Raw genomic sequence first — 19,965 nt, forward strand, 5'->3', positions numbered from 1 at the left:
CCTAGGCACCCCTACAACAGACACATCTTTATTTCCTCTCTTAATGTCCTTAAGTTACTGTGCACTTATTGAAGGCTTAAGAAGGAACACTGTTATATATAGTGTTTTGCTAACTGGCATTATGTATTAGTTTGCAAGGGTTACCATAAAAAATACCACAGACTGGGTGGCTTAAACAGCAAAAATATATTTTTTCACAGTTTTGCAGGTTGAAAGTCCAAGACCAAGGCATCAGCAAAATTGGTTTCTCCTGAGGCCTCTTCCTTGGCTTGAAGATGGCGGCCTTCTGTGTCCTCACATGGCCTTTTTTTCCTGTGTCCACACACCCCTGGGGTGTCTCTTTCTCTTATTATAAGGACATCAGTCATATTGGATTAGGGCCCTATCTTTATGACCTCTTTAACCTTAATTATCTCTTTAAAGGCCTTATCTCTGGTTATCGTCACATTGGGGGTTATTCATTCAACATATGAATTTGGGGGAACGCAGTTCAGTCTATAACATGTTAGATGTGTGCATGTCAATTTACAGTGATATGATACATACGAAGAGACTGAAAAAAAAAAGAATGGATACCTCAGAGTCTTAGATTTTACAGACATTAAAATTTAAAGAAAATACAGTATGTACAAGTTTCAGGAAAATAAGAAAAGATTAAGGTAGAGTGCACCCTTTTGATGTATGGGGGAAATACCATAAACTTTCATAGAAATAATTTAGGTAAATCTTCCAAAAACTTAGAAATCCAAGAAGTGTTTGTCAGTTCCTGTCACAGTTACTGAAGTGTATGTCACAATAGGTTGCCAAGGAAATTGTCATATACATGGAGTGAAGTACTTCTCGGTCATCTTCATTCTTTTGAGCATGCTTTATTTTCAAAGCAAGAAGCCATCATGGGAGACCTTTTGTCCTTATTTTGGGAGGTAGATCCTCCCCCCATACCTTTAAGTTTTACCATCCCAAGTCAGGAATATGAATGCCGGAAGGATGACTCTTGCGGGGCAATAGGGAACTTCCTGCTTTGGTATTTTGTCATTATATTGGTCCTGATGTTCTTCTCTCGGGCTTCTGTCTGGGTAGGATATCCTATTTCATTTAAAATAATATGTTTACTCTATCATAGGGGATTTTCCATAAAATAAATTCACTTTACTTCGATCAAACTACTTTTTTAAAAGTTTGTTTTCTAGTTTTAAAAATAATGCGATCTTGTTCTAGAGCATCCAAGAATACAGAAAAGGATGAAGAAGAAAATTTAAACTACTGTAATCCTATTTCCTAGAGATAGCCGTTGTTAATATTTTGGAGTAATATTCTAGTTTTTTTGTCTTTTTCTCTATCTCCGTATATTTCTCTCAATCTCTCTTTGATCTTACATGGTTGGTATTGCATTGTATATATTTTCATATCCTGCTTTTTAAAAACTTAATATTATATTGTAACACTTCCTCAAATCATATTCACACAGCAGCACTCTTAATGACTGCATAATTTTGCCTTGTGGTTGCACCATAACAAATCTGCAATTCTGAGACATTTAGGTTGTTTGCAGTTTGTCCATAGCCTGTGTAATGCTGGGATAAACTTCCCTACTGGTAAATGACCTCCAAATTCCTTTTGTAGCCACGTAATTCTAATCAAAGATACAAAAGTTGTCATATTTACAGAATACATGTTGTAGGATTTGGGAGCTTTTAGAATGAAGCAATGTACTCTCCTGAAAGATAAGATGCAGAACTAAACTAAACTAAACAGAACAAAAGTCACCACTTTAGACCACCTACTAGCAGAAGAAAATGCCATCCTCTTAGGAATGAGATAGCCCAGTTTTTCAGGACTGCGAATCTCCAACATATTGTGAGTAACTGAGCTCTTATAAATTGCTGACATGGAGTCCTTGCTGGCCATTAATACCAGGCTGATGATTAATCAAACCACCATCATTTGGCATTACAGCCAGAGCGCTGGCCTGGCAATGGTCAGCTAGACTTGAGTGCTGCATCCACTCTAGATGGAAAGGAGGAGTTTTGTTATGTCTATGCCAGCTGGGTTCCATTATAATAATCAAAGACTCTTCCCCTCACCATGTCTTCCCCCTAAGAAGAAGTTCCATCTAAAGTCTAAATGCTTCTTAAAGTAGATACTTAGCCAAAAGGAGATTTAGAATAGTGATCCCTAATAAGTGTCCTAGACTCCCTAGCTAAGTATATTGAATTTGTTTGGATTGGCCAGAAAAGCTACTTTAGAAAATTAACGAAAAAATTGAAATTGATTCCTGGCAATTTCATCATGAACACCACTTAAGAGGTCTAAGTTATTCTTCTGCTCCTTTGCTTGCATCAGCTCTTTGGAATCATAGAGCCTGAGCTTCAAGGACCTAAGACAGCATGCAGTCCAGCCTCCTTTTTGTAGGCAAGTAAGATACCAGTATCCCTCCTTTTTTTTTTTTTTTTTTTTTAAATAAGACCCAAAGAAATTAAGTGACTTGTCCAATGTCACACAAGTGGTTAGTGATGGAGGAGAAATAGGCCCAGGTTTCCTGCCATGTAATTCATTTGCTTCAAAGCATAGCTGAAATGTTGAATTAAATCTATTCAGTGCTGATTAAAACCTTAATTATCTTAGAGGTTTTGTCTTTCACTTTGTACCCCTATGGCAGTTACAATCGGCTGAACTGCTTCTTGTGAAGGGTCCCAGATTTGAAATCTGAGAACCATATGAGAGCTAGTCAAGGAGGATGGAATTTTTCTTTCACTTTGAACTTCATTTTCTCTGCTAAACTATGAGCCTTTATTTACAAACCTTGAAGTAATGGTAAAAGCGTGATGGAAATGTGGTGGTAATTATCCTCAAATGTGAAGCACACTGATTTCCTCTGGATTTGCCACTCTTTAAGATGCATTGACCCTTTTGCTTTCAGACACTCTAAATACTATATTTAGCTTATATGTTTGTTTAGTGTTTATTCAGACTTCTAGTGCTGGTATTTTTCCAAACAATACTGGTCCAAGCTTCTCATTTTGCATATGTGGAAACTGAGCTTTAGGAGGTGTCAAGTGAATTGTTAAAACTGCAGACCTGTGCCATGGCTCAAGGCAGAGCCATACCTAGATCTCTCCACTGTTCTCGCCTACTCCTCAGGGCAGGCCCTGCTGATGTTTTCACTCACTGAGTCACACACAGATAGTTAATAAAATGCTTTTGGTAACCACAGTTCGTGCGATTGCACTTAGCTTGATGCAAAATCTTTTGATTTGGGGATTATATTTTGATTTGACATCAAGTCAAATATGGAAGCTTTCCGTAAAAATGATGTAAACCTAATAAATGTTTTTAAACATTTCTCCCTGCCCATTACAAAAGTATGCATTATAGAAAACGTGGAAATTATAGGAAAGTACAAAAAATGAGAAAAAAACGCTCCAGATTACATGGAAATAACCAACTACTATGAACTTTTAGGTGGATAAACTTCTAATCATTTAATAATTAACTCTATAAGTATTAAATTTAAAATAAGCCTCCCCCTCCAATCATTGTTAAAAGAGAGAGATCTCAAAAGAGGATTCTACTCTTAAGGTTTTCAGAGAACGTTTGCAGTAACCCAAAAAGCAGAGAGGCACCTCATTAAAGATACTTACCTGCTGTTGTAGAGATCAGATATTAAGAAAAGAATGGGCCAAGGATCCTCGATTGTAGTTACGAATACCCACGTATGGCATTTTCAACCCAAAGGGAGTTTGACTTTCTATAAAAATTCATTTTTTCCCCAATTGTAGACAACCTGAAAAGTTAAAAGGAAAAATATCACTGTTTCACTCACAGTCAACCATTGCTAACACTTGTCTACATTGTTTAAAGTCTTTTCATATTTTTAGCTAGCTAGTGATTATACTGCATATACAAATTTGCATCTTGATTTTTAACTTAATAGTATAACGTGTATTTCCTCATGTTGAGACATGCTTTTCTTATAATTTGTACAACTATATATTATGATTGTACCATAATTTAACCATTGCCTACTTTGATTTTTGAATTTTATATTATCCTAATTACACTGAGATTATTTTTGTGCACAAAGTTTTCTCTCTTTGAGGGGTTATTTCCTGGTGATAGATTCCTAGTAAGAATTATTATGTGTCAAAAGTGTTATGAGTATTTCTAAAGTTTTGATGTATTTTGAAAGAGTTGCTTTATATTTATATTTTAGCAAAATCATGTTCAGCATCAAAAAATGGGACACTGATCTGAACAATGGGACAAATTTATTTATGGAGTATTGGGCTAGGATATTTGAAATTGAAACAGTTCAAAGAAATCCATTTCTTTTTTGTTGCCACACTCACAGATAATATGTTATGGTTGCATTTTGGAGGAAAGTTTCTGAAAGACTTAGGAGATATTAAGTTTATGAAGTCTGGTAAAGATTTCAAGGGTTACAAAAAAGGTGACCTGATAAAATGTCCTTTACAAAGTAATTAAAAATGAATCCCAGTACTATAAAATCTGTTTTCAAATGATGTTTAAATGATATTTCTTTACATTGTGAGTACGGGAAAACTTTATAACCCGTAGATCCTCATCAGTATTTTTTTCTCTCAAGTCTTTGTTCCATTTGGTTTGGTTCAAAACGTTTTGGCAGACTCTGCTATCAAAGCCTGGTCTTCCAGTGGGCAGCAGACGAGAGGATCACTATAATAGGAACTCAATAAGAATTTATTGAATTGTACTGAATGTTTAAAATTAGACATTGTCCAAGAATCTAGGGCAACAGTGTTTTATGTAAGTGAAAAACAACCAACTGAGATTGCTATTACTGATCTGTGTATTTCTGAAACAGATGTCGGAGAAGAAAAAGGATGAAGACAGTGGGACCAGCACCTCAGTCAGTAAAGGTGAGAGCTGGTGCATATTTGGTATTGGAGTATGATGAGAGAAATATGTGCTGAATGTGGAAATCAGACAACCGAGTGTGGTTAAAGGGCCTCCCCAGAGCTGTGGCAGACCCTTGGATGGGCTCCTTGCTTTAGCGCAAGACAGCTTAGCTACCTTTAATAGAGCTCAAGCTCTCTTTTCATTCCTCAAGTATTCTCCCTTCATACAGCTTGCCTTTCATATAACTTTATTGTTAGTGTTGCTACAGGACTGTGAGCTTTATATGACACTTTTAATAACCTATAAGGAGTGGTGTGCTGGTAAATGTTTAACAACTGGCTCTCCAAAAATGGGTATGTGTATATACGTGTTTTTTTTTTTTTAAATGTTGCTGATATGAAGGATGTATATCACACAATTTACAAGTAACAAAATGTATGATACACTTTATGGTAAATTCCATCTTGACCGCCAATTTTGGCAAAACACTTTTCCATGACTTCTGCCAGACCCTTGCATCTTTAGCCAACCGATGGTTGCAATGGATGAACAAGTGTAGTCTGATATGAATGTTATTTTCCTGTAAGTTAAGGAGTAAGATGAAGGAAGCAGGAAGATGTATGTTACAACTTACCTTGGTTGTCAATGATATGACTTCTCTGCTGAATTGGATAATCGTTTTAGAATACTCTGGAAGGATATTTCCTCGTTTTTGGGTGTGATTCACAATGTAGTGGCTACAGGATGACACTTTTAAGTGTAATCTATGTTAGTAACATGTTTTTTATCACATTAAGCCTAGATGATCCACAAAACCATGAACAAGACCTGATTAAAAAAAAAAAAAAAGACCTGATTTTTGGTGCTCATTGATTTTTATCCCACCCACACTGATTTCAAATTACCAACATGATGTTGTTACTGGAGTGGAGTTGGGAATAGACGCACAGTAACACGCCATTACATAGTATTTCTAATATCCACATACTACAGAAATAAACAGCTTCGAGAGGTATTTCTTAATAAAATGTCATAAAATAATTAGGAAGCGATTAGTTTCAAATATTTATTACATTTATGTGTAATATGTGGATTTAATGGTAAGTTTGTATAATTTAATTTTGACTTATGGGCTGTGTTTTAACAACCATCTCAGAATTCCTTAAAGTGTAACCCTCTGTTCTTGTGAGCTAGCTGGTAGAAGACAACAATAGCACAGCACTGTGTAAAGAAAAGATCCTTTTTAGTTTCCTGCTACCCAAATCATATTCACATACATACTTGAATCTTTAAGACTTCAAGGCAAGGGAAAAAAGGGTCCTTCTCTGGAAAATCTTGGCGACCTTTCCCCCCGATCTTATATCAGGGGTCCACAAAGCTTCAAAAGCAGTTTGTCAAGCATCCATTTGACCCTTCTGGTCTCTAGGAGACTTGGTATCGTACTGGAAAATGCAGGCAGCTGCCAACACTTGTAAATGAGTGAAGACAAGTGGTGGCTTGCCAAATGGCAACCGAGAGTGAATCTGCACATGCCATAGGCTTCCTTAGGTAATATGAAGTTACAGTAACCAATGACATGCCTAACATCTTGATTTGTTTCATTGGTTGTTAGCAAGCAAAGACACTTCCTATAAGCGGCAAAGCAAAGATGGTGACTGGGACTCTTTACAAATGATGAAAAAACCAAAGCAGAGCCAACTTACCCCTGTAACTGACTCAGAAATGGCTTTGGTCAATGCCTATCTTGAACAAAGACGAGCCCGGCGCCATTCTCAGTTCAGCCAGGTGAATCAGATCCAACACGATAGTGATACTACTGAGTGTGACAGTGAAGAATCTAACTCGGGAGCCTCCTCGTGGAAGGAGAGTGAAAGTGAACACCATCCATCACCAGCTAGTATTAAGAAGAGAAAACTAGCTCAGAGGCAAAGGAATGTGGGAAGTTACCAAATCAGGGAAAGGCCCTGCCTCCACTGCAAAGCCATGAGAACGAATGAATGGTTGACCCGCCATTTCCTTCAAAGTACCTCAGTAACCCACATGAAGGCAGATATTCAAGAGGAAAATTGTGTACCTGACATTAATACAAAATTCAGTAAATTTTGAATTTTATCAAGTCCTTACCTTACTTGGAGCCAGATGAAAGAGATGAATAAAACACAAAAAATCACCAGAACTCTAGGTGCGGAGGCTTTTACAATAAAGTCTCTCTAACAACAAAAACATACTTGAAACCCAAGAGGTAAAATTTCAGATAATTCTTTGTCCAAAAACAGGCCAGTGAATTTGTTTATGGCACCATTGGAACATCAAAGATCTGCTTCTACTATGATTTTTTAATTCAAAAGAGCACAAGACATATTTTATTCCTTGAGTGTATGTATTTTGTTTATGTCTGTAATACAAATAAGGAAGCTCTTTGAAAATATATTTATGTTCAGAAACCATTTAAATTTATTTGTATGTTTTGATTGACTGACTGAGTGAATTAGGTGACACTGGTTGGCATGGAATGGACCATATTCTCCAGGTCCGTATTTTCTGGTGACTCTATCTGAGCTGTATTGCTGCATATGTGTCAGCTACAGTTGGTGAGGAGGAAGAACTCAAGAGCCTGGAAAAATACCTGATTCCCAGAGTAGAGCAAGGAGGGAAGGGAGCATGGACCAGAGGGTGGCTGGGCTGTGGGCTGTCCACCTGGTTATTGTCCAAAGGTAATGGCAAATGTTAAAGAAAACATCATTCTGACACCTGTTTTTTGTTTTTGTTTTGTTTTGTTTATGTTTTTTAAATTTGTTTTTAAAGATTTTATTTATTTATTTGACAGAGAGAGAGAGCACAAGCAAGGGGAGCAGGAGAGGGAGAAGCAGGCTCCCCACTGAGCAGGGAGCCCAATGCGGGGCTTGATCCCAGGAGCTTGGGATCATGACCTGAGCCGAAGGCAGATGCCCAACTGACTGAGCCACCCAGGTGCCCCTTTGTTTTTTGTTTTTAGATTTTATTTATTTGAGAGAGAAAGAGAAAGGAAGAGAGCACCAGAGGGGAGAGGGAGAAGCAGACTCCCCCCTGAGCAGGGAGCCTGGCATGGGGCTCGATCCCAGGACCCTGGGATCATGACCTGAGCCGAAGGCAGATGCTTAACCGACTGAGCCACCCAGGTGCCTCTGACACTTGTTAAATATGGTAGGGAAGACTTTATTCAAGACAACTATAGTCCCCCCTTGGCAGTACGTATACTAAAATTGGAACAATGGAAGATTAGCGTGGTTCCTGTGCAAGGCTGACATACAAATTGGTAGAGCATTCCGTATTTTTAAATAAGTCAGATAAAGACAAATACTGTATCATCTCACTTATATGTGTAATCTAAACGAGCCAAACTCACATAAACAGAGAATACAATGGTGGTTGCCAGGGGCTGGGGCTGGGGCTGGGGAAAATGAGGAAATGTTGGTCAAAGTGTCCAAACTTTCAGCTGTCAGATTAGTAAGTTTTGGGTCATCTAATGTACAGCTTGGTGACTCTAGCTAACAATGCTGTTACAATTACTTAGTTGAAAGTTGCTAAGAGTAAACCTAAAATGTTCTCACCACACATAACAAAATGGCAGTCATGTGAGATGGTGCATGTGGTAACAAATCTTATTGTGGTAATCTTTCACAATATATATGTGTATCAAACCATCATGTTGTACACCTTAAACTTATACAATAAAGTTGGGATTATAACTCAATAAGGTTAAGATTGAAGAATTAAAAAATAATGATGCCACAAAGTGCTATAAAAGAAAGTAAGTCTATCAACCATACCTTAAAAAGAAAAAGACTATTGTAATAGGGGTCGTGATTGATAGCCAAGGAGCAGGGTAAGGGGTAAAATGGAAAACTACTAGGAGAGACATCAAGGGAAGCGGGATTCCTGTTAAACTGACCTAACAGGATTCTTGCTAAAGGCAGCCAAGGACTCAGACATCAAAGACAGAGGATGAAAAACTTGATCAGATATCAAGGGTGGGGGTGCTCCCAATAAACTCACTTAGCAGGATTCTGGCTAAAACTGGGCCAGACACCAAAGTTGGGATCTGGTCTTAAAGAGGGCTCAGAGGAGCCTGACTAAAGTTGGGTCAGAGTCTTTATCAAAAGTTAGCCGCAATCTAGACCTACATGGGGTTGGGCTTTTCAGGTAAGTGGGAAGCCCAGCAATGGGGTATTCAGGCAGGACTTACTAGATGGGTGGCCATTCTGGAGACCCTTCTCCAGATGGATAGCAGAACCCCAGCTGGGATGTAAAAGAAGGCCCCGATTCCAGAGAAGAGGGCTGGCTGGCAAGGAGAAGGGACTGTAGTCACAGGGCTAGAGTTCAAAGAAGGGCTTAAGTCTTGGGGAAGGACTTAGGTATTACAAATATGATAAAGACTGCAGCCTGATAATAAGGACTAAGACTTTCATGACTCGCTGGCAGAGAGACCACAAGCTATGACTTTGGTTACTCCTGCTAATAGTAGCTTTCTTAACTGATTGCAACACAGGGAACTGGGTTGGGGGGGGCGGCAATGTGGGAGCTCTGACCACTGGAACTAGGCCACTAGAATCCAGGACATGGGGTGACATTTTTGAGCTTATTTGTGGAGTCTGTCTGACTGTTCAGATTACCTGAGTATTGGAACAGGTTTGAGGCCATGAGCAAAAAGCAGGACTTCAAGAGATACCTCAAGCATCAAACTTTTCTGTGAACTTCCCTTACTCCTTGTCACTCTCCCTGACTTTGTTCTCTCGGGCAGAAGGCCCCCCCCCCTGCCCCCCCCCCAAAAAAAACCCCAAGCTCAAGCTATAATAGCAAGTTGCAGGGACAGGATTTAGACCCATGATGTCCAGCTTCAGAGTTTGGGCTCTTAATTACCATGATCTTAGTCATTATTCTCTGAAGATGAAAGATTCTGATTTCAAGGTAAGTCACTCACCACCTCTCACACAGCCATAATGATGTCCAAGCAGATATAATCTCACCAGGAAAAGGAGGGTGAGGACTATTTTCCAGATAACAGAGCAAGGACCCATGCCCCAAATGTTTTGCTTATGGATCTAGAATATGAACCAATGACATTATTATCTGAAGAGTCATATCACAGACTGCTACTTTTCTTGTCCATGGGGCTAGAACAGATTGAGGGGGTAGGAGATAGCCAGGGGGTAGAAAAAGGAATCGGGATTGAGTTAAACCAGGGGCTATCGATGTGAGGAGATTAGGATAATCTGTGAGTACATTAAAGCAAAACAGAGGCCAAACACAGGTGGGAGGACATCCAAAGCCAAAGAGAGAAATCATGGAATCAATGGAATAAGGCAAGGACATCATAGGGGAAGAGCAAAAGTGTAGCCAGGCACGTTGGAACTGGATTACTGAGCGAGGAACAATACCCGTGAGGTGGCAGATGGTTCATGAACCCAGGGCTGCAAACACTAGTTGTGGCCGGGTGTTGCTTGTATGTAGAGCCTGGGGTGAGCTGTCAGGATGGGGTCCCTGGCTGCTATACAGTCCCTTTGTCAGTTCCCCCTTGCTGCATGGGATAAAGTAGGCTGCCTCCGGTTTTCATGGTAGAAGGTTGTAACCTGTTGGGGTAGCTTGCTTGAGGGGAGGCATGGAATTCTTGGGCTCACCTCCTCTCTGTGGTCCCTTCATGCAGCTAAATGATAAGAACTGACCCCTGTCCGCTTACATCAAGCATCACAATTCTTGTCACAAACTGCAATGCAGAGAACTATGGAATGGAAGCAAGGGTCTAACAGATGGATATGGGGAAGAATAAGAGTATCACACAGAAGGTATTTGGAGATGGGGTGGGAAATGGGGAACAGGGACTGTGTCTATAGGGTGCGCAGTCTCAAACTCTGAACCAGTATCTGCCCTCCAGGAGTGGTGTGGTTTTGGTGGGAGAAACCAATAATAACAGCAACAATAATACAGGTAATAGGCAACATTTAGAGAATGCTTGTTATGTGCCAGGCACCGAAGTAAGCATTTTATAAGGATTATTATCCTTCACAAGCCTGCAAAATAGGTATTTTCCCAATTTTATAGATGATTAAACTGAGGTTCAGGAAAATAAAATGACCCACCCAAGGTCACACAGCTGGTGAGTGTAGGGGAGCTGGGTCTTGGGTTTTGTCTGGCCACAAAGATGTTGTTTTTACCGTGATGATAACACGTTATCCATGTTCTTAATGGAGAGCAATTAGATAAGAACTTGGGAGATACAAATACCAAGCTGAGTCTAGAGACCAGAGAAGGATGTTAGTGGAAAATGGGGCCAAGAATCAGAGATGGGAGCCGTTAAGCTGGGGAGGGTGCCCACTGTTGAGTGGAGAGGCCTTACAGCATCAGCTCACTTCGTCTGCCGTGGTGAGCTTGGCCAGCTTATCCACAGATCAGGCAGAAACTCTGGGTGGTCTTTTGAAGAAAAGGGGGGGGTGGAAACTTGGCTGGAAGCTGGTGAGGGTAGAAATGAGCTCTGCAGTGTCCAGGAACAAGAGGCAGTAGTGACTCGAGCAGTGAGGTTGGTGGCCAAGGATGTGAGTGGAGAGCTAGAGAGGACACTGCCAAGGAAACCAGGAGCAACCACAGCTCTTCCCCAGCCCCACCCCTTTCTCTCAGGATGGAGAACTATCTCCCTGCAGATCCCAGTGTTTCCAAAACAGCAACCCATGCGTGGATTGTGGTATCAATTTAGACGGTTGCGACTGGCATTTATTAAAAAATAAATAGAAAATAACAGTGCATTGTACATAATAAAGGTAAGTATTGTTTCGATTTCAGGGTGCGCGGACTGAGTTGCAATGCAAAATGTGTTTCTTACTATGGTTAAGATACAAAATAAAAGCCACCGCTCTGGAGTGGCTTTCTTTGGAGATTTTCTGTATCAGCCAACTCTTCCATTAAGTTAGTGAAGGCACTTGTCACTCCGGGCATTCCCCACTGTTGTATGCGAGGACTTGGTAAATCTTCACCCACACTGTAGGATGGGCCACCTGTCTAGATTAGTGAGAAGCTTGAATTAAATTATACTACTTTAAAAGAACTTTAGGTTTATTATTTTCAAATAGAGTAAGTGGAAGCCAGCTAACCAACTGTTGCCTGGTACACAGGGCTAGGTTTTGCCTTGATGAATAAACAAGTGTAATTTGTAATTGACATTTCAAAGAAGGCTTAGAAACAGGCCAGCCTTTGTTTAAATCATAATTACCCTGTTTGTATGTAAAAGGATACTTCTAAAGCTTTTCAAAACAACTGGCTCTTTTAAGTAGATAATTATGCCCTTTCCAATCTTGTTTACACTATTCAGAACTTCAGTGAACTCTTTTTTTTTTCCCATAGATAGTACAAAGGTTAACTTCAGCCAGCCCTTCCTCAAATTATCACAAATTCCCAATTAGTAAAGTCTAAACAGCGTTTCCCTGTAACAATATACCAAAGACTTGTATGATGTGTTCTTTATTGCTTTGAATAACATCTGACAAGTTTCCAAGGACCAGGCCACCTGGATATTCTCTATCTGTCAGGAACATGTGGTCACAGAGGTGCAGGGGAGGGTAAGAGGAAACACAAATTATGCACAAACATGCAGGGATGGTGAAGGAGACAAAGGGAGAAAATGCCTTTTATTTATTTATTTTTTTAGTCTCTATTACATATCAACTGAGCTGCACATTTATAGGCACTTTTTAGTGTAAAGAAGAGCCACACCTTATATCTAAGTTTCACAAAGCTACAGATAAAAACAGAAGACTGAGCTTTTTTTTTTTTTTTTTTTTTTGTATGTAGACTGGAAGTTATTAGAGAGACCTCGAGGGGTTGGCAGAGGATAGATGTATTGTGAAAAAAATTATACTTGTCCTGTTTTGAATAACTTATTTCTCATTGCAGATTTCAACTCAGTGCACAAAAGGACATGCATGAAATGTTTTTTTAAAAAAACAAAACTGTTATAATCCCAGGCCATGCTCCTTTCTAGTTCTTACCTTTTATCTTGGGAGTTTGGCTTCTTTTGTAGATGGTTCCTCAGGCTGCCTTATTACTGGGGCCTGTTGTCTATTATTGTCTTCGTTTATTAGGGCTTTCTGTCACCATGAAGTTTCGTGTGTTCAAAATCTTGATTTAGCAGTGAGAATATCAGGCGGGGAGCCAACTCTGCTGCTAATTAGTATAAATCAAGAGAGGGAAGCAGGGAGATAAAAACCAGGTCCCAGAGGAAGGGTCTGCAGCCAGAGTTAGGAAGACTGACTAACAGGTCAGAGAGTTGAGTGTGGGACAGAGGGACTTGGAGAAATGCCGCCTTGGGCCAGGGGCTTCTTATCTCTTCTCCAATTGCACCTCTTCAGGGGCATTCTTCCCCTCACTCCTTTGTCCACGGGTGGTTCATGAAGGGGCATGGGAGCTAATTCTGGAAAGGGAAGTTTGCTGGTTGGGGGCATTCTGGGAAAAGCTGCTTCAGTCTTATAAAGACCTGCACAGGAAAGAAATGGTCCCTTTTCGTTTGGTGATTGATGTCTAGTCTGCACATGAGGGCTGCAACGGTGACCGCCACCTATGTCCCTAAGTGTATGGGTCTGAACACATCCCAGCGAGAATACGGAAGAGATGGAAGAGAATAGGTCCTGAGCTGCTGAATTAACAAATTCTGGAAACATCCTTCTTTTGGACTTCTTTTTGGGCAAGAAAATTACCCCATTGACCATTTGAAATTGGTTTTTCTGTGACTTGCAGCTGATACAGGGTCTTAGCCACCTTCTTGTCCTTTATGATTCTTACAACAGCTCCTTTTTTTCTTTCTTTTTTTTTTTTTTTGTGAGAGTGAGAGAGTGCATGTGGGAGGGAGGGACAGAGGGAGAGGGAGAGAGAGAATCTCAAGCAGGCTCCATGCCCCAGTGCGGAGCCTGACACGGGGCTCGATCTCACAACCCTGAGAGAATGATCTGAGCCAAAATGAGGAATCGGACACTTAACCGAGTGAGCCACCCAGGTGCCCCTTACAGCAGTTCCTGGCAGAGAAATAACTTCAAATAGGGTGCATGTGCTCCTTTGATGGGACCTGGGCTTGGCCTGTAATGATGGTGAGAGCTATTAATCACTGAGAAATTCCAGTTTCTTTTCCCCATGATTCTCATGTGTGTGGTATAGTGTGATCCTGCCTGTTCCCATTCCACTTTCACACCATCCAGGCGTGGATTCAGTAGGATTTCCTTCCTATCAGAATCCCTTCCTGAGAATTTGGAATTGGGACCAGGAAAAAGATCAGTCTCTGGTGACTGGACTTACAACAGATATTCAGGGTTGACATTTCCCCTCATGTACTTTGGGAACCAGAGAAAGCAGGTTGTCACTAAAGGATAAGAGTCAAACCAACAGAGAAGGGTGGAGAGATGTGATGGAAAATTCTGATGGTTTTCAAGTCCCTGGTTCCAGTTAATTCCTAAGGCCCATTTGTTTACACACTCAGGCATCATCCACTTCACTAGCAGATTCTTATAATAATTTCCCCTCTTTGCTTAGTCTAGCTCAAGTGGGTTTCTATTACTGGAAACCAAAAGAATCATTAAAACAGTGGTGTGCTGGTAAATGTTTAACAATCGGCTCTGATTGTTAAAAGCCCTGATTTTGTAGCACTTGCTGATTTGCATGATATAAATACTCCCACTATTGCTTATTTCAGCTACCAAAGTGGCATGAGTGAACGTGGAGTTGGGAAGTGATGAGCACGTTGGCTCTGGTGAACCGGTCTGAGACGGCTCCAGCACATCACTGCCTAACGAATAACACACGTAACACACTTTGCAGAAAATCCATGTCATATAGAAGGTTCAGGAGTATATACTGATGATTGCTAAGTTGGGAATACTGGAATTAAAAGTTTTTAATTAATTTCCAATGTGCAGAGTCTTGGGGCTCAGGGAGTAGAGCAAGTAGGATTAAATTTTTAAATAACATTGAAAAAAATTCTTTTTTCAATATAATCATGATTTGGGTATATTGGGACTCAGTGGGAGGTAGGGGGCTTGGACCAAGGAAGGGAAAAAGGCTGGGAGTTCAAGGGGAAGGATGTGGAAGAAGATGACCTGTGTGAGGGCAGGATCCAGGCCTTGACAAAAAGGAGAATGTCACCTTCTGCAGGCGAGGAGTTGCATTCTGGGGGTGAGAAGCCAAGGCCACCTGGTATTCCAGGTCCCCACACCAACAAAAGACTCAGTTAGGTCATTTGGCTGTCTCCTGTAAAATCTCCCAATCTGCTTTGTTTCTGACTGAAAGCCTTTTATTAAACAATGAAAGGTAAGAAGGTATAAAATGCATATGCAGGGGTGGAGGAGTACTTTTATTATGAGCGAGGTCAAATAATCAGTAAGAATAAGTATGACATTAGATCCTTCCCTCCTTTGGTGAGGGGAGGTTGTGGGGTGTGGAGAAAGATGGCCTCGGGACTTTAAGAAGCCCCTTCCAGCCTATCTTCCCACACTTGCCTCCTCTACCTGAAATGCCAGTCACCAAATCTTCAAATGTTGAACTCCTCTCAGGGTTGAGACCAGTCTCAAAGATCACCGCTTCAGTAACATTTTCTGTGGCTCATCCAGGAAGGTTGGGTTCCCACAGTTGAGACCCCTGTCATAGCCCCGATCCTATCTGACTATAATGAACCCCCAACCTTCCTCTTATGTTTCATGGTCAGATAACTGGATTTTTTGGACATTATGCATTGATATGCCTAAACTCCCAGCACTTGGATTTTTGTACTTGAGATCATGAATGAACATTTCAAACAACTGCATTTGTTTACTTTCAAGGGCATTGATATCTTTGTGCATCAATGTTTATACATCTATTCAAATATTTAGTCCTTGACATTTATACATGGTAAAGTGAATGTGTTGATGTTAGTGATAAGAAGAGTAGATTTTATAAGGTTAATTCAGTGGAGACAAAGCTGGAAATCATTAGACATCCTGGAAGTGGTGGATTTTAGTATCAATTACATATTTGGACGTAAGCCTGTTGACTCCGTTCATTTGTGGGAAAAGAGAGATAAAAATTAAAGAAAGAACACGTATAAAATGCTGAAAAACATATTCCTGAAGAATATATCTGAAAGGTGATGTGAACTAATTCTTTACATAAAAATTAATTCCAGATGGAACAAAATTAAAAGATAAAACAAGGAAACCACAAAAGTACTAGAAAAAAACACTAGTAAAGAATTTCCTAATCTCAAAGTTGGGAAGACTTTTCCAAGCATAATATAAATAAAATCCAGAAGCCTTAAAAGAAAAGACTTTACTTGGACTGCATACAAATATTTAAACTTCTGGAGAGAGAGCGAGGGGGAGAAAGAGAGAGAGAGAGAAAATGTCAGTAAATAAAGTGAAAAGGCAAAGGCAAACTGGGAAAATTTTTGGAACACAAAATTAGGGCAAGCCCTAATATCCCCAGTATATAAAGAGTTTTTAAAATAAGATAAAGCCTGGGCGCCTGGGTGGCTCAGATGGTTAAGCGTCTGCCTTCGGCTCAGGTCATGATCCTAGGGGTCCTGGGACTGAGTCCCGCATTGGACTCCCTGCTAGGCGGGGAGCCTGCTTCTCCCTCTGCCTCTGCCTCTCTCTCTCTGACTCTCATGAATAAATAAATAAAACATTTAAAAATAAATAAATAAATAAAATAAGGTAAAGCCAAATAAGTTAGTACCAAAATGGTCAGCAGAATATATGAATAGAAAGTTCACAGAAGAGGAACTCTAAATGATTCTAAATGATACACAAAAGGATGATCAACTTCACAAATAATTAAATAAAAAAGAAAACAAAGTATTTTTCTTATTTTAGACTGACATAGGTCCAGTGTTTGATGATACCAATATTGGGACGAAGGCCCTTTCAAAACACTGTTGGTGGGAAAGAAAATTGGTATAATTTCTTTAGAGGACAACCTGGGAATATAAAAAATGCTCATGCTCTGTGACCTAGCAATCTACTGTTAAGACTGGTCCAACAGAAATATCCTTTCAGATGTACACACACACACGAAATAGGTACATACTTATGGATATTCATTGAAATATTGTATCTGCTTAGATTTCCAGGTTCCCAGAATCTGCTTTTTATTTATTTATTTGTTTATTTTAATTTTTTTAAGTAGGCTCCATGCCCAGCATAGGACTTGAACTCATGACCCTGAGATCAAGAGTTGCATGCTCTACCGACTGAGGCAGCCAGGCGCCTCCTGGAATCTTCTTTTTAAAAATGACATTTTTATTGTGTTGTTTTCTGATTAGAAGTACTTGGGTACATTGTAAGAAACTCACAGAACACAGTTATGTTAAAATAGAAAGAAAATTCCTCCTCAAAGATAATTACTGCTAACAGTTCAGTGCATATTATTTCCAGACCATTTTTGTACGTAAACGTATGTAATAAGCTTGACTGTTGCTTACCAAACCTAACAACTGAATAGATTCAGATAAATATTTTGAGATCTATTTCTCCTCATCCCAATTCTTACTATTTGCTCTCTGAAATTCAGGAGCTGAATACATTCAGAAAACTTAGTATCCTTCACTATCTGAATTCACTACCCATCGTTTAACTCTTGCTCTCTGAATTTAGAAATAAATAAGCTTGGATAGCCAGGGATAATTGTACAAATATTTTTTCTCTTACAAAAGTTGAATTGTAATATACACTATTCAACAACTTGCCTTTTCTGCTTATACATATATTTTTTACACCATTCCATGTTAGTTTTTTTTTAAATATGCCTAGCTACTAAGATCTTTTTTCTTTTTTAGATTTTTAAAAAATTTATCTTTTGACAGAGAGACAGTGAGAGAGGGAACACAAACAGGGGGAGTGGAAGGGGGAGAAGCAGGCTTCCCCTGGAGCAGGGAGCCCGATGCAGGGCTCTGTCCCAGGACCCTGGGATCATGACCAGAGCCGAAGGCAGATGCTTAGCGATTGAGACACCCAGGCACCCCTCGATCTTATTTTTTTAATGTCCACATAGTATTCCACTGTACAGCTATATCATAATTTATTGAGTTTCTTATTGATGAGTGTTTACTGGTAACCTAAGTATATGCACTAACATGGAAAGGCATCCCAATAATACATATATTTTTTTCTCTGCCCTTCCCACTCTAAGAGTGTCTGACTGTGGGTCCACTTTTAATTTAGAGCTACATGGTTTGTCTCTTAATTATAAGCTAGATTATAATTATACTTTTAATGATGCATGTTTATCTCATCTCCCCATATATTGTAAACTGTGAGCTCTTTGGAACGAGGAATTATCTTCACTTCTGTGTCTTCCAAAAGGCCTATAAAAATGTTGGGCACACACTTTGGCAGATCCTCAAAAAAGTTACACATAGCGTTACCCTCTGACCCAGCAATACACTCTTTTTAAAAACAATTTTTGAATATGATTTAAAATTTCTGTTTTATATCAACTGCATTTTTTCTTTTTACCTTTTGACCTGCTTCACCCAAACAGTATTTTTATGTTAAAAAGTAAGTTGGACAGTATGTATGGTCTGTCTAAAATTCTGTAAAAGAAAAAAATAAGCTGGTTAATATAGATACAGAAAAAATTTTGGTGGAATATACACCACCTGGTAACAGTCTAGAGATTGGGACAAGGGAGGGTGGGCAACATGAGAGGTAGTTACTTTTTTGTTATAGTTTTTAATAATGTTTGAATGTTTTTACTATGCAAATATTATTTTAGAGGCAGAAAAAGTAAATATAAAAAGTATACAAAAGTACTACAAGAATGTTCCTTGTAATATGCTTTGAAATAGTGAAAAATTGGATGCTGTAAATAAGAATTGGTTGAATAAGGGGCGCCTGGGTGGCTCAGTTGTTAAGCGTCTGCCTTCGGCTCAGGTCATGATCCCAGGGTCCTGGGATCGAGCCCCACATTGGGCTCCCTGCTCGGCGGGAAGCCTGCTTCTCCCTCTCCCACCCCCCCTGCTTGTGTTTCCTCTCTCTGTCAAATAAATAAATGAAACATTTGAAAAAAAAAAAAGAATTGGTTGAATAAGTTATATAATACATCCTTATAGTGGAATACAATTCAGTTCTCCCCAGAATACAGTTACCAAGTCACACTCACAAAAATAAGGGACATCTGGGTGGTTCAGTGGGTTAAGCGTCTGCCTTCGGCTCAGGTCGTGATCCCAGGGTCCTGGGATGGAGCCCCACGTTGGGATCCTTGCTCAGTGGGGAGGCTCTTTCTCTCTCTCCCTCTGCCCCCCCCAACTCGTGCATCCGTGTGCTCTCTCTCAAATAAATAAATAAATAATAACCAATAATAATATGTTTTTATGTAGCTAAAACTTAATTATTTCTAGGAATAATTTAGCTTTCAGAGTTATTTCTATAATGTTTCAATTTTTAATAAGAAGCATGAATTACTTTTTCAATTAGGATAAAAGGTCATTACCTAATACCTGTTGAAAGTAAGGATCTTATGATTTTTTTTACCTCTTTAACTATTCTATTCTGTTATATCAGGTAAGTCTAGTGTTTAACTTTTATGCATTAGACTTTTGTGTAAGTTTCAGGAAACTATAGTTTTAGTAGGAGACTGTTTAGATGTCACTTTTTTTTTTGTCTAGACAGTGCTATCCAGTAGAAATTTAAAAGCAAGCTACATATTTAAAATTTTCTAGTAACTGGGGGTGTCTGGCTGGCTCAGTTGGTGGAACATGCAACTCTTGATCTTGGGGTCGTGAGTTTGAGCCCCATGTTGGAGGTAGAGATTACTTAAATAAACAAAACTTAAAAAAATGGTAAAAGGAAACAGGTGTAATTAATTTTAATATAAATGTTCTATTAACCTAATATAGCTATAGTATCTAATCTATACTAGTTATATTATCCAATAAATATCATTTGACATGTAATGAATATAAAATTATTAATGAGATATTTTATATTCTAATTTTCATACTAAGTCCTTGAAATCACACGTGTATTTTATACTTACATCATATCTCAATTTGGGTGCTGAATTTTCAATAGTTAAAATGTCCTACCAGAACATTAAAGT

At 39.3% G+C, this 19,965-nt stretch overlaps 1 protein-coding gene and 1 non-coding gene across 2 annotated transcripts; both read left to right on the forward strand.

Moving 5' to 3' along the window:
• The first annotated feature begins 893 nt into the window (after window positions 1-893).
• On the forward strand, window positions 894-6,984 carry SSMEM1 (serine rich single-pass membrane protein 1). The gene is made up of 3 exons (XM_035021461.1): window positions 894-1,076; window positions 4,844-4,898; window positions 6,491-6,984. Exons 1-3 carry the CDS (start codon window positions 894-896, stop codon window positions 6,982-6,984), a joined length of 732 nt encoding a protein of 243 aa, XP_034877352.1.
• Window positions 6,985-8,091: 1,107 nt separating this feature from the next.
• Window positions 8,092-8,193, forward strand: LOC118021423. Its single transcript, XR_004682169.1, has one exon. It is a non-coding gene; the product is annotated as a U6 spliceosomal RNA (small nuclear RNA).
• The last annotated feature ends 11,772 nt before the right edge of the window (window positions 8,194-19,965 follow it).

This window comes from Mirounga leonina, unplaced genomic scaffold (genome assembly GCF_011800145.1).
Source record: "Mirounga leonina isolate KUSES-001 unplaced genomic scaffold, KU_Mleo_1.0 Mir_174, whole genome shotgun sequence".
NCBI lineage: Eukaryota > Metazoa > Chordata > Mammalia > Carnivora > Phocidae > Mirounga > Mirounga leonina.